Below are 14,725 nucleotides of genomic sequence, written 5' to 3'. Positions count from 1 at the left end.
GCTCTCTGAACTGCAAGAGGGCTGGCCTGCTGCAGATTGATGTCCTCTGTTCCTGTAATCCCTTCATCACAACCAGCCCCTTCATGCCCTTAGTCAAGAAGCACCAGTGCTGAACAGGGGCAGCTGCATACTCAAACATCTCAACTTTGTCAGTTTTTCCTGCCTCAATTGTTCAGATAACTGATTCACAAGAACCTCAGCCATCTCAAAAATCCTTACCCCTCTTCAGATTTTAAATAAAACTGGCCAACAGGCCTAAAAGCCACATCAGTTAAAAAAGAAAAACAAAACCTAAGAGGTTTTTCTTCAACAAGCAGAAGAGTAGGCATCTCAGTTGCTTAGTAAATGTCACCTGCTTCAGATGCTTTACCCACATCATGGACAACACTTAGTTGGTACTATATCTGTCCAACTGTGATTTAGGAATACTCTTCAAGCAACTATTTGTTGAACTTCTTGGGAGAATATTTTACTTAAAAAGTAAAAAAACCAAACCCATCACAACTAAGTTTCTGTGCAAGTTTGTGACATGCAACCCTTCTGAAAAATTCTTTATGCTATTTACAGGTACAAACAATGAATTGAGGAAAATTGAGGAAAGAAGGAAGGAGCAGAAAACCTGAACATATACCTATCCCAACTGCAAGGAATCAAAGAGATGCTGATTATTAATGGAGATACAATTAAATAAATAAATACTTTTAAAGCCAGTCAGCAAGTCTCCCTGCAGCTGAAAAGAACAGAAAGACTCTGCAGGAAGCAATAGTGAGAACAGCTGTGAAATCATGTTTTCTGATCTTCACTGTCAAGTAAGAGACCAGAATATACCAGCTGGGCTCTGCAGTGCTGGGGACACACTTTGCATCTGCTGAAATCTAATTTTCTTAGAATCTGGATCTGATTTGGAGCTTTGCATTTTCAGTCCTTTGGGGTTCTTTTTCCATTGCCATCCTTTCCCAACAACTCCAGGACTCAAAATCACCATACAGAAAAATAGAGCAATGACCTCAAAGGGCCAACGTACAAGGGGTGCTGCAAAGGTATTTCAGGGAGATGGAACAGAAATTCCAAACATCTAGAAAGAGAAGAGAGGAACTGTATTAGCAAGTGATTGCATCCTAAGCAGGCAAAGAAACATGATGCAGGATCAACTGGAAGAACTCCAAAAACCCTTCTGTAAAGCAAAAACCCCAATGGAGATGAAGCAGCTGAAAGTACAAGTTTAACATCTTTACTATAATTCAGTTGTTTATAAAACTATTTTCCTGACAATAAGGAAAATGACTATGCAGTGGTTTCACTGGATTTCAACATAACCCATTGCACAGGAAGAAAAAAGGATGACACCTGTACCCCAAAGAAACAATTTTAAAATTTTTTTCAGTTTGTTTTTTTTTTTTAATAAATGTGCTTTGTTCACAAAAAGTAGTGACATAAAGACAACAGAAATGCAAATATACATTTTTTTCCTTTTCTTCTCCAGCAACTTAACAACAAATCTCTTGCACAGTCATAATTTTCAAACATTTCATAACCTAGAAACATTCTTCTTGCACCAAAGTCAAATACCCAACAACTCCTGATATCACCACTTTATTGTTCAGGCAGGTATAAGTATTTGTGTAAATTTCCTCCTCCACCACAATCTACTGTCCCTTGAAAAACAAAACAACAAAAAATCCAACCCTCCCCCCCCAAAAAAAAACCCCAAACCCTAAACAAACAAAAAACCACTTCAGGTATTTAGAATGAGCAGCAAAAAACCCAAGCCTTTATGAATCTCAGCTCCCTAAACCACAAATACAATGGTGTCACCAACATGCCAAGGTTTAAATTTTAAATGTTAATATTTTAAACTCTTTTTGGGGGATAAATCTTGGTCTGAATTGCCTTTTTGTATGAATCACAAACTAATTTACATTAACCTATGCCAACATGTATGTTAGCTGGTTAGGTACACTTTGAAGTATGCACAGATTAAGTTTCCATAAAGAGCTGAATTTATAGCACCAATATTTTAGCTTTAACATGAGCACTGCTGGAGTCAGTGGTTAACTGGGAAGGTGAAAGGCTCTGACTGACAAACATTTTAGGGAATGTGAAGTGGTAAAGCATTAGATGCAAATACTGACTTAGAGCCAATTTCAAAGCCATTGTGTATTTAATTAGAGAAGTATTCTCTGTAAAAAAAAATTAAAAAGTCAACCATGATACTTGTATGTCTAAGCTTTTTTTTTTTTAACATATCAGAATATAATTGTTTGGTTTGTATAACTACATCATTCAGATTGAATAACAAATTTGAATCAGGTATTGGGGGATGCTTTATATTTAAGAAGAGAGACACAAAAAGCTTACTTTAAAGAATAAAGCATTGCAGTCCAGATCATGTTTAAGTGTAAGCTGGACCAATGTGGGATGACTCTATGTAGGAGACAGTATAAAAGAAAAACAGGTAGGTCAAACTGTGACACTTTCAGTGCAAAACTTCCATGGAAGGAGTAAGTTTCATTTTTGTAGCAATCGCTGTAAAATCCACACTACAACTTCAGTTTATCTGGTAACTTCTGTATTATAAATACAACATGGTAGGTTAATATGGTGTAAGGTATATTTCATCACAACCACCTGTGAAACTATATATTAGTCTTTTCTACCATTTTGCTGAAGTCAGTCTTAAAACCATGATGTGGCACCTAGTTCAAATCAGTTATTATTAGGCACTTACATATAGATTTAACAGCCTAACATTCATATCTGAAAGTTCTGGCCATTATTTTTAAATGGAGGGAAATCTGAGCTAAACTAATACTGAATCCTCTATGTTTACCACTGAACACAATTGGGTTTTTTCCTGCAAAAACTCACAAATTTATTACACAAGTTAAAAAACTGAATAGATGTAAAACACTTCTGTTCCATCTCCTTACAGTGCAGACTAGTTTTCAGACAGCTATGGAGTTTTTATTTAACTAAACAGAAGATTTTGGGGTCCAAATATGTGTATCCTTGAGAAACTTGTATAATTATGTTCCTTTTTACAAAATCTGTCTGTAGTTACTTGGGAGGTCTACAAATAAGGACAAATAAAGAGTTATTTGTTTTTAAAATGCATAAATAATTTACTTTAAAACATGACAAAATGAACCCTGTCCCCCCAAAAAACACAGTTTGAAGAGAATACAGAACACCATCATCAGGGAAATACTAATATATGTTAGTGTTTGTACACGCATAAAATTGCAAAACCATGTTCCAGCTTTGAAGTGAAACATAATTGTCTTGACGTACCATACTCCTCAGGGCGGGGGGAGATAACCTCTTCAGAAATCTCATGTCTAACTACTATTTATGCAATGAAATTATGCAGTATATGTAACTATGGATGAATTTATTCCAGTGTTTTGGTGTTATCTCAATTTGGTGTTATCTCAAGAGGGCTGCAATAAACGTAAAATCAAATGTGCAAGCATTATAGTTTCTCCAGCCCAGGTTTAACCAGAGTGAAACAAATTTTGGAAAAAAGTTTTGTTCCATAATTAAGAAGGGACATGGGTAACCAAGTGTCTTAACCTATCTGCACATTAATTAAAGTGCGAATTATTTCTTCCTACATATACTTCTCAGAAGCCCACCAACTCCAGTGCCTTAAGCTCAACCACATTGAGTTAAAATACTGAAACAACATTTAGCAAATTAAATAGAATTCACACTTCACAGCACTAAAGAAAAGAATGGTACCTTTCTGGGAAAAAAAAAAAATTAGTGATACAAATCTAAAGAAAGTAACAGCAATTTATGCTATGACATGAGTCATTTGCATAAAACTTGTACTTTTTCACTTTCATATAAGAATAAATTTTAAAATTCAAAAGTAGAAAAAAATAGCAAACTCTGTAAACCTTTGCATTTTCTTTATGCAAACCATTTGTGTGTGTTGAGCCCATGTTAGTATAGCAAAATTAGTTAAGCAAGAGGTTTGACTGAAAGGGCATTTCAACGACTACATTAACTTAGAAGCAATATAGGATCTTCTAGCTCATAGAAAGGAATTGAACTAGACTGGCTTTCTCCAGAGTCCGAGTCATAAGGAGCATCGGGTAGCTCCATAAAACCATACGCTAGCTGTTCATCTTCTGTATCTGATCGAACATAGCAGGAAGTGTTGGAATACTCCTCATCCTCTACACTGTTGAAATCCTGTGGGATGTACAACATTCCCGGGTAGTTCCTGCTAACTAAGTCACTTGTTGTTTGCAGGGAAGTTTTCCTAAATGCCATCAGGTGCATGTGAGAAAACTTGGAATACTTGAAGCGTTTAAAACCCAAGGACTCTATGGCAATTTTCCAGCTTTTCATCATCATAGCCCGGCGATTCTGATGAGATGAATCAGGAGTTATTACAAGTAATAAGCCATTTAATACGAGAAGTTCATGTGCCTTCTTGCAGCATATCCATCGCTGATAGGGTGATGGGAAGTAAGAAAGGAGGAGTGAGAAAACAACGACATGGAACAGTTCTGCAGGTAGAGAATCAATGGGGTTTTTCAGTTGCTTAAGAAAGGCATCTATAGCATCTTGTGCAAGTTGGAGAGGTTGCTGAATTTGAAGATTTAAGAAGTCACATTTGTATACGCTCTGGTGGAATAAGAAAAACAGAAAACCAAACATGAAGGTTAGTTTAAAGAGCAAATACAATCCAAACCTGCAGGAAATCAATGATAACCTCTCCAAAACAAAAATTACTATTAATGTCTAGAGAATGTGTAGTGAACAACACACTCTAAACAGGTAAGTGAACGTGAAAGCAGAGATGAAATATTCTGTGGAGCACATCTGAAAGGTGGAGTTAGATCTGTTGCATTTTCATGCCACGAAAATATTTAGAGCATGTTTTATGAAACAATACTCAAAAGAGATCACTAGGACACTATTGTAAAAGTATTCATAAAGCAACTGATACGCACAATTGTTTCCAAGTAGCAAAAAAATGTTATTTCTATTTACATCATATCACATTCTCTTCTGAGAGGATGCAGTAAATTAGAAAAAGTAATCATTGTTCAAAAAAATCCTGTAATTTATTTTTCAGTAGCTTTAATCTTGGCCTCCAATATGAAAAAAAAGAAAGAGACTTGCATTATGTGTCTATAATCAAGAAATTTTAATTGCAGCCATTATACCTGCAGGGCTATATTCTGCTTCCTTGTAATATTTAGAACAGGAAATCAACAGTAGTAATTTCATGATATCCTCTAATAAGTTTTAACAAAAAGAAGTGCTTTGAAGAATAATTGTTCAGAGTAACATACTAACTTTATTAGAAGCAAGACTTAAAAAGTTAGCGGTTATACATACACAGTTAAAAAAACAATTTAGACTGCAAGTATTTCTCGGTAGTGGAAAAATACTCATGAAACAGTTATGTAGAAATAACGCTAAAGAATTTCAGGACTACAGTACATTTTGAGTGGATTCAGAACTCTGCAGGCGGTTTTAGGACAAAAATGCTGTTAAACTGGAGATTGCTACTAAACACTAGATATACAAGTCTTGAACTGACATTAAAATCCTTCTAGACACTGAAACAGCAGACATATTTCAGTGCATCCAGTGACATTTAAGAACACAATCATACTTGTATATTCTGATTTTTAATTGCAGTACCTTTCCAGCCTCTTTTTTATCTCAGATTATATTTACTTCAATACAACATCTGCTGCATATTCAGCATGTTTCCCAGAAGTATGAAACTGTATTTGGATTTTCCCAAAGTGAAGATTCTTACCTTACACCAAGACACCGAAAATGGTGAGTGAACAATGCCTAGCTAAAGAGAATACCGATCTTTTGTTGGTGCAGTTCCACCGCCCCATCTCAAAACACAAAACCTTTTAATGGAAATATATTTCCATATCCATCTCTCTACAGTTTACACATTCTCTCTATATGAAACAGATTCTAAACAATTTAAAGACATTAATTCTTTTATTATATAACATTTCAGTTCCTCTCCTAATTTTTCCACAATTACATCCTTCTTATTCCTCAAATTAGCTGAAGTATTTTACACAACTACTTAGTCTATATCCAAAGCATTTCTGTATGCAGAAAGTGGATTAATCTATTTTTATTAATTAAGGAATTATTTAACCCTCTATTCAACATTATTCAAGAAACTGACTTCCTAAGAAGCTTCCATGCTTCAGTGTGTTTTTAAAGTATTTTGGTATCTTACCTAAAAGATCTGCTAAATCAGAAGACTTTACCAGTTCTTCTATTTTCAGCTTCTACCACTAAGTTATCAGATCAAATTTTGAGGTCAGAAGACAACATTAACTACCATAAGAACCCTCTGGCTGTTATTCTGAAGTCTTAAATCAGCCCAGGCAACTGCTGGCCTAAAGATAAATTTATTCAGGAGGTTATGGTGCTGATGCAGCTCAAAGTAGAGTCATCTTGAATATGTCAGGGCTTATTAATTCTGGTTTGGAGGTGGGCCTAAGCTTATTCCAGCAGATGCGTTTGAGTGCACAAACTGTACTCCGTGTCACTCCAAGAATGCTTGCTAGCTAGGTTTCAAGGTGCCCTGAACACACCACAGCATCCAAGAGAATGGAAGTAAGAGAAGCTGGTGAGCCCGAGACAGGTCTCTCAGTAACTATGTTGGTCTGTACAGTAGCACTCCGGGGACTTCCTATCATCAAGCTATGGTACTATGTCAGATGGCAAGAAATTAATTATCTTATCGTTCCCTTATACTGGGAGAGAGCCTGAAGAACTGGTTAGTACACAGAAATTGCAGCTACCTGACTACTCCCTCTCCTGTGTTCTGGCCTGGATTACTCACATTCCTCCATTACATCCACGGTAACCTTTGTGGGAGTCTTCCCATAATGGTTTTCGTCACTTGTCCTGGTTCCAGCAGGGACAGAGTTAATTTTCTTCCTAGAAGCTGGCATAGCGCTGTGTTTTGGATTTAGGATGAGAATAATGTTGATAACACACCGATGTTTTAGTTCTTGCCAAGCAGTCAAGGACTTTTCAGCTTCTCACGCTGGCCTGCCAACGAGAAGGCTGGGGGTGCACAAGAAGCTGGGAGGGGACACAGCCAGGACAGCTGACCCAAACTGGCCAAAGGGATATTCCATACTGTATGACATCATGCTCCATATATAACTGGGGGAGTTGGCTGGGAGGCAGCGTGTCTCAGGAACTAGCTGAGCATTGGTTCTGGGTGGTGAACAATTGTGCTGTGCATTACTTGTTTTGTATGTTCTTTTATCATTATTATTCTCTTCCTTTTCTGTCTTATTAAACTGTCTTTATCTCAACCCACGAGTTTTACTTTTTCTTTTCAATTCTTTTCCCCATCCCATTGCGAGGGGCATGAGTAGTTATTTTAGCTGCCTGCTGGGTTAAACCATTACATAACTGTACATTTAAATTGATTTTCATGAAAACAAAAGTAATTTTCTTATGAAAACAGCACGATAGACTAGATAGCAGAATATTAACTATGCATACCCAAAAATTACTCATTAGATTCAGCTCATGTATCTGCAGGTGCCTAGGCACCCATTACAGTCTCTGAAGAGCTGGTCAATACAGCTCACAAGGTCAAAACACAGTTCACCTCACTGTGAAACAGCAGACATTTAGGTTTCACTGCCTATTTTAATAGATCTCCACTGACTGTAACTGGAACAGAGAACCTCAGATGTAGGCACCCATGATCTATGTGTCTTAGCTGGAAATTTACTTGCCAAGTATTACCATGTTAGATGCCATAGGCTGCCACTGCAGTGACATGTGTCTCCTTTACATCCTGTGTCATGCCCAACAGCCCTATGCAGATGTCCTACAGCCTCTGAAGTGGTGGAAGGCAATCATGTTTGGGCAACTGATACCTATTCTTCAAGTTAGGCAAGATGGAGTCCACTCAAAATGGCTTTTGTGTTTCAGATGAGACTAACATTGACTTGCTTTAAAAAGCAATTTCTCAGACTCAAGATTTTTTTCAAGAATCTCTTTCATTATCTCTAAGCATATACACAAAAATATAAATTAGGTGTTAGTGGACTAAATTAGAGAACACTACTTTCAAGTTAACTGTATTATTGTACTCGTACACTTCTCACCTCTCCACTTCTAGAGAAGGTTACCTTAGGCCATTGATTTTAATAGAGTTTGATTTTAAACTGTAAGGGATCAAGATGTGTATGGCCAAAGGTTTTTCTGTATTCTGGCAGAAATGCATTCCTTTCTGGATCTTTTCATTTTCATTCCACTTAGCATTTATCAGCCAAGCAAAATGACAATTAGGGCTGACAAAAGTTGGGTCAAGAGCAAATGAAGCAACGTACCCCAAAAATGCTGATAAATTTGTCCTCGGGATTGCAGAAGTTCAGTAATACTTGTAGCAGTAAACTGAAAAGCCCCCTTACAGTGCAATTCTGGTTAATAAAACTCCCCAGAAAAACTCACCAAGTACAGTCACTGATCATTTCCTTCTGTCAGCGAATGCAACTTCTGAGAGTTTCATGCTGAAACATAAGCCTACTCAATTTTCATATATGCCTTTTAAAATGCAAGGATTTATCTGAAATGCCATTAAAAGATGGCTACTAAGATTTTCCAATTTAAAGATTCACAATTGCATTATAAAGGCGTAACTCTTGAAAAAAATTGGGTTTTTAAAACAAAACACAACTACAGTTCAGCGCCTGTTCATGGGAAAGGATATAGTAAGAGACAGATACTTAGGATACACACTTACATATTAAACATACTTTTTTTTTTTTTTAACAGTCATTTTGAAGCATTCCAAAATATCTGAGAATCCAATTTATATTAAACTGAGCAAACATTACCTACCTCAACAGCTGGAACAATATCTATGCCAACTGTCAGAAATTCTTCAAACTTCAGAAATGGATTAAAGCAGCTACCAACATCAAGTAATCTGATCTTCCCCAAAGAGTGGAGCAATCTAAGAGGCAGCAAGAATACAGTTGTATCGAATGTTATTTTTGAAGCTATATTCTGAATTACAATTTCAGATAACTAATGCAAAAAATTTCTCATAGAACACCACAGTAGTGACTACGAGAAGTGAATGCCTTGAACTGCTGAGATACCTAAAGAATGAAGCTCCATCAATAAAGCAGATGGTCCTCAAGTGGAAAAGTTTATGTTCAGAGCCGCTGTAATACTATTAATTTGTAGTAAGAAATTAAAATGGCAACTTGCATGTCCACTAGACAGGCTTTCTTTATTGCTTTGTGTTTCCCACTTACCTTTATGTGGTATTTACTGGTGTTGAAGTCACACAAGTCAGAGTTGAAGTTTCAGGAGTTTAAAAGAGAAACTGACAACACTTCATGACCTACCTACTTGTCAGTCCCATTTTAAAGGGTGTCTGAAGTCAAGTGCCATAATTAGTTTAATAAAGACAAGAGAACACATAATGGTATTATTCCAAGGTAAACAAAAATATACAAAAATGAAAGCATTTATTTATTCCCTGAAAAAAAAAATTATTTGCTTTAAGTTAGCTAATATTTTTAAAATGCTGGAGGTTCACTCCAATTCTGTTCTCAATGGATGGTGTGAAAGAGTTAAATCAGTTTATGCAGAGCTGGCTGCCCAGGTTGTAGGGAAGTTATTCCAAACATCTAAATGAAGTATTCCCTCAAAACTACTTGTGAAAAAAAGTCAATTGCATGCCATGCAATCAGTTTTCTTTTGGAGTATCCAAAAGCTTTTTAATGAGAAATAGTCGAAAATAGCCGTCTGGTTTAAGAATGAGTCCTAATCATAACACTTCTGAAATACTCAAAAATGAAGATTTATTCCATAAGAATTCTGGAGAACATTTTAGTAAGCCAAAAAAACCCAAACCACTATCTCCTTATCTGCCACTATGTGGTTACCCTACTATTCAGGGTGAAATTATAGGTAAGAAGGCCAATGGCTGTAATGCTATATATTTAACTATGCTACCAAACAACAAAAGGTGAATGATTAAAAAAAAAAAGAAGGGGGATTAACTTGAGAAATCATGACTTACTGCTTGGACTGAAAGAGGTTGATAGATTGCTGAGGACACTTTAATACTTTAGTTCCAGAATGCTGCAGAGATGCACATACTCCCTTCCAAAATATCATGGACAATGAGGGGGGAGAAAAACAAACCACAAAAACACACCACCAAAATCAAAACCCAAAACAATCACACATTGAAAAACTGGCCCATGATAATCTCAGCCAAAACCTCCTGAGGTAAAAAAACTGTAAGAGTGGGAGATCAGCAAGAAAATAGCAGACTGAAGAAATGAAGAGAGGATATTCTTGTACTGTCTGGTGGAAGCTATGTATCATAGCAAAAGATATGCTAGAGACTGGCAGATGACATTTGCCTTTACTCGGGAAGCTCTGACATCATCTGTGACCAACTGCAAAACCAATCTGAAATGCCTTTATGAAGATAAAGACATCATTGCTCTTTTCTTTAAGTTAATAAATAGTTTAAAAAATAATAAAAAAAAAAGATGCCTGGCAACTTTTGAGAATAATGACTGCTGCCTTGCCTCTGAAAGAATTCTTATCTTCCAAAGGACAGTCTCCTTGACCAATGCCTCGAGCAACATTTGTGGTCTTCAAGTTTGCAACCATAGGCATTTTCTTCATATCTAAGGCAGTTAGCAGTATATATAATGTAGCATCAGATAAGATCAATGACCTGTACAGAAGTACTGGCAGTCAGGTATCTTGTCATCACTTACAATGTCTTGCCTCGTCCTGGCACTTAGCGTGTCTAACCTGATAGATATGCCATCTCTCTTGAAAGAATCAGAACTTGAATGTTGCATTCAGTTATCACTAATATCGAGAACTCAGCTACTAAATACATCCTAAAATCAAAGACATTGTTCTTTATTTTTTCATTTTCCTTGCATTCTGAATTTGGAGGCCCCTGCTGTTTATTCTTTCTTTGCAATTGCAACAAACCAGTAAGTGCTGGAGTTAAACAATTCTGTTCAAGTCCGCTAGTGCACACTTTACATCTGCCTCTTCTTTAAAAGAACTTGATGAGTGCATCCATGTATTTAAAAAAAAAAAAAAGAAAATATACAGCTTAGTCAACAGTAACCCCTTGGACCACTAGCACCCAACAGTTCAAGCTTTTTCTATTGGATCATTTACAGGGTGGAAATCTAAAAGTTTCCATCATGATTTGTAAGATCTTAGAATACCGAAAATCCATTAACAGAGACAAACAAAGGCGAACTCACAGCTTTCACAGGGAGGAGAATGACCTAACTTTCCAGCAAGCAAATGTTGCTTTTTGCTTCAAGTTTCTGTAGCCAATTCCAACTGGCATCTCCAAAATATCATTTGTCATCTTTCTGGGAAAGACTGAGCCCTAGAGAGACAGATAACTGCAAAAACTTTCAGAAACAGATCTACAGGGCCAATGGAGTCCAACAAAGCCATGGTTGTACTCATAACAACAACAAAGCAGTAAGGAATACTGCAGGAAAAAAAAATAGTTAAAGTGGTAAAGAAGTGTACATAACCCAGGGAATGAGTGCATTTTTGCACCTGTTTATCTCAAGAACTTTAATAAATGCACTGCAGCTCTTGATTATTAGGCCCCTTAAAATTGCACATATTATTCAACTAGATGTTATACAGGTAAGTCACATTTTCTCTTGGAAGTAAATAGAAATAGAGCACAGTTATATGACCATAAGGAAAGTCACTTTATCTCTGAAATTAATCGCTTAAAGCGCTGATCTCCTAGTTTACAGTTTTCAATTACTCTATTATTTATCAAGGATGGGAGGGGAACAAAATTCAGAAGCTGTCAGAATGCTGCTGTCAGAAGAGCAGAACAAAGCTATACATCTGGTTCTGAGTGGCAACACTGGTACGCCTCAAATCTTTTGTAACATTCATAAGGTATCCAATGGGAAGATCTAGCTTGCTGAGATATACATGAAAGAAGAATCATAGGTTGTACCTTAAGAGACTGTTGAACTAGCACCTGAGAAGAATCCATACCAAAAAGGTTGTGATTTTTAACATTAAGGATAAAAAGCAAGACTGCTTGATTTGACAGAGGAGAAACAATACTCAAAAAGAGAACAAAGGGGGAACTGATTTATTGAAGGGAGTAGCTGTTAAAAGCAGATAACAGGCTCTTTTATCTTTCAAGACTGTGCCACTTTAATGTCCAGGTTCACAACAGGCACAGTAGTAATGCTAGAGACATAAGAACTCATTCTGGGATGGAAGTACATACTGTGGACAATACATTACTTTTCATACAGACGAAAGTAAACGAGGACTGTTTACATTAATTACTTCTGTGAGACTCACCAGTTTTCATCTGGCAAAGAGGTGAGCAACATGAGCAACTGGAAATAGGTTCACCAAAGTCGCTGAGTGACTTTTTGAGTTGCAGTAAACTTTGCACTTCTGGTTCCTGTGATGTTTCGTACCATTGCCTTTAAGAGCTGGCTGAGTGCTTCCTACTTCTCTCCACACCTCCCAGCATCTTTTTCACTACCTGTAGGACCTTTCATTCCTGAGCTAGCTTTGCTCCTGTACAATGGCTTGCCAGTAAAGGTAAGCTCAGAAAGAGCTCCTACAAAAGCAACCTGTTTTTACTACTCCTTCAGAGAGGATCATATATGGGAAGAACAAAATCATTGTCTTCACGCTTACCAGAGTAAAGCAAAAAGACACAGGCTTAACCATACCTATAGACAATGCCACACTCTTACTTGGAGAGTTACATGACCAGAATGGAGTGGCAGTATTTGAACAAGTGCGTGGGAGGGAAGCTCCCCCATACCCCGTCTACCAAGACCTCACCAAGATTCAAAAACTTCACTAATTGATCAGTGTAGACATGGTAGAAAAGCATTTCAGGAGGAAAGTATGCTTTGTGTCATGCACAATCCATTTTTATTCTGATAAACTCTGATTTCTTCTATAAGGCATGCAGCAGGAACTGAATTTTGATTTCTCTAGGCAGTAACTTAGAACAGCTATGCCTTGTTGCTTTAAGGTCCGGTATAGCAACTAAAAACCTTACTATCATTTATTGCTTACTCAGGTCAATGTTATGACTCTTGCCTTTGCCAGGTATGTCTTTATGGATGTATTTATTTTTAAAGTTTTGAGAATGAAGATAAAAGTAATCATCACTCACTATACTTTTAAAATTATTAAATAAAAACTTCTCTATTAACTACTTTCTATACACAATAGTCAGAATAAAAGGTAAGGCTACAGACTACTGGCAGCAAGAAGAAACTCATGTGAAGTTAGTTCTGCAACGGCCATTATAAACTCTGTACTAAGTATGAAGATAGAGCACATGCAAAGATAGAGCTAATGCTTTATCATGACAAGGCCTCTCACTGGAAGACAAATCAACTTTAAGTGGTGTATGATCATCAAATCTATTGATTTAAACAAACAAGTACCAACAAGCTGCTATTTATAGTAAAGCGAAAATTATGTGTTAACAAAATGACAGCATTATCGAGATGTCAGAAGGTATTAATATCTCATCAGCCCTTTGTGTGAAAGTGCCTTGCAGTTCTCATTAAAAACACGTATTCACATTTTGAGGCTGACTTAGCAAAATGAGCACTAAACAGGAGTCGGTGGGGGAAGCCAGCTTATGGGAAGCTACTACATTTTGGAAGCATCTGTTTTGTCTTGTCATAATAGAGCAACAGCAGGGAAAATGTTTTCATTTTGCATGTAACTGTTCAACCACATACACATTTGGGATCTTTATGCCTTTTGCAAGTTACTCTACAAACATGAGAAACCACAGAAGATACCAGATCGTAAGGACAGACACATCTGCTCATAGAATTAGTAACATGCTCATTCCTTTCCTAACTCATACAGTATCTAACTTAAAGTGCTGTTCACAGAATACGGGCTACAGTAATGAGAAAAATCTCTCCACAGAACAAACACTCATTGCAGACAGTTGTAAGAATTGGCCTATAAAGAATATGAAGCAAGTTGTAAGTGTAACATTTAATAATAACATGCTTATGCATTCATTATGCCATTATACTTGCAAAATATTAAATTCTTTCCGTCATACATAGAATAGCCACAAGTGTGACCAATGTTATTTAGGAAAAAAGGAGAATGGGACTGTGACTGAAATAAAGCTACTCCTGAATGCCAAAAATAAAATTCTTACTTGAGTGAAGAAGGTCAAAAACAAAATTAAAACTGTTATTAAGAAAACACCTCAAGGATACTACAACTTCTGCAGAGCCAGTCATCAGAAAGCTAGCACATTTAAAATTGTTATAATTCAAAATTGCTTTTGAAGTGTATAATTGGAATCAAGAGTTTCTCTGCAATTATTTATGAAGAGAAAGTTTTAAGTACTCTGATATTTACATTTGGCACTTAGTACTTACATAAGCAATTGACTTTTCAACAATGCTGAACAGCCATTAGATTCTAACTTAATTAACGTCTCCCTTATTTCACCTCAAGGTTTAATATAAATTGCATTTCACACCAATGACATACAAAAGTGAAATTGCTCTAATGCTTAAATGAAGATGACTAAGTTGTCATTCTCAAGCAATTTTTTTATGGCATCCACCAAGATATAATACAACATAAGTGTTTCTTGAAACATGCATATATGTTCACATGAAAGTGCCCT

General features: G+C 36.5%; 1 protein-coding gene across 1 annotated transcript in view; it reads right to left on the bottom strand.

The window, feature by feature from the left end:
* Positions 1 to 1,374: 1,374 nt before the first annotated feature.
* Positions 1,375 to 14,725, bottom strand: part of BMT2 (base methyltransferase of 25S rRNA 2 homolog) — a 35,630-nt gene continuing 22,279 nt past the window's right edge. Inside the window, exons 4-5 of the mRNA XM_054817167.1 lie at positions 8,878 to 8,992; positions 1,375 to 4,638 (exon numbers count right to left, since the gene is read on the bottom strand). Of these exons, the coding sequence (XP_054673142.1) occupies positions 4,009 to 4,638; positions 8,878 to 8,992 (745 nt within the window). The 3' untranslated portion in view covers positions 1,375 to 4,008. The remainder of the gene's footprint in view (positions 4,639 to 8,877; positions 8,993 to 14,725) is intronic.

The sequence above is a fragment of the Grus americana genome, chromosome 1, assembly GCF_028858705.1.
Source record: "Grus americana isolate bGruAme1 chromosome 1, bGruAme1.mat, whole genome shotgun sequence".
Lineage (NCBI taxonomy): Eukaryota > Metazoa > Chordata > Aves > Gruiformes > Gruidae > Grus > Grus americana.
This window is presented reverse-complemented; position numbering and strand designations above follow the sequence as displayed.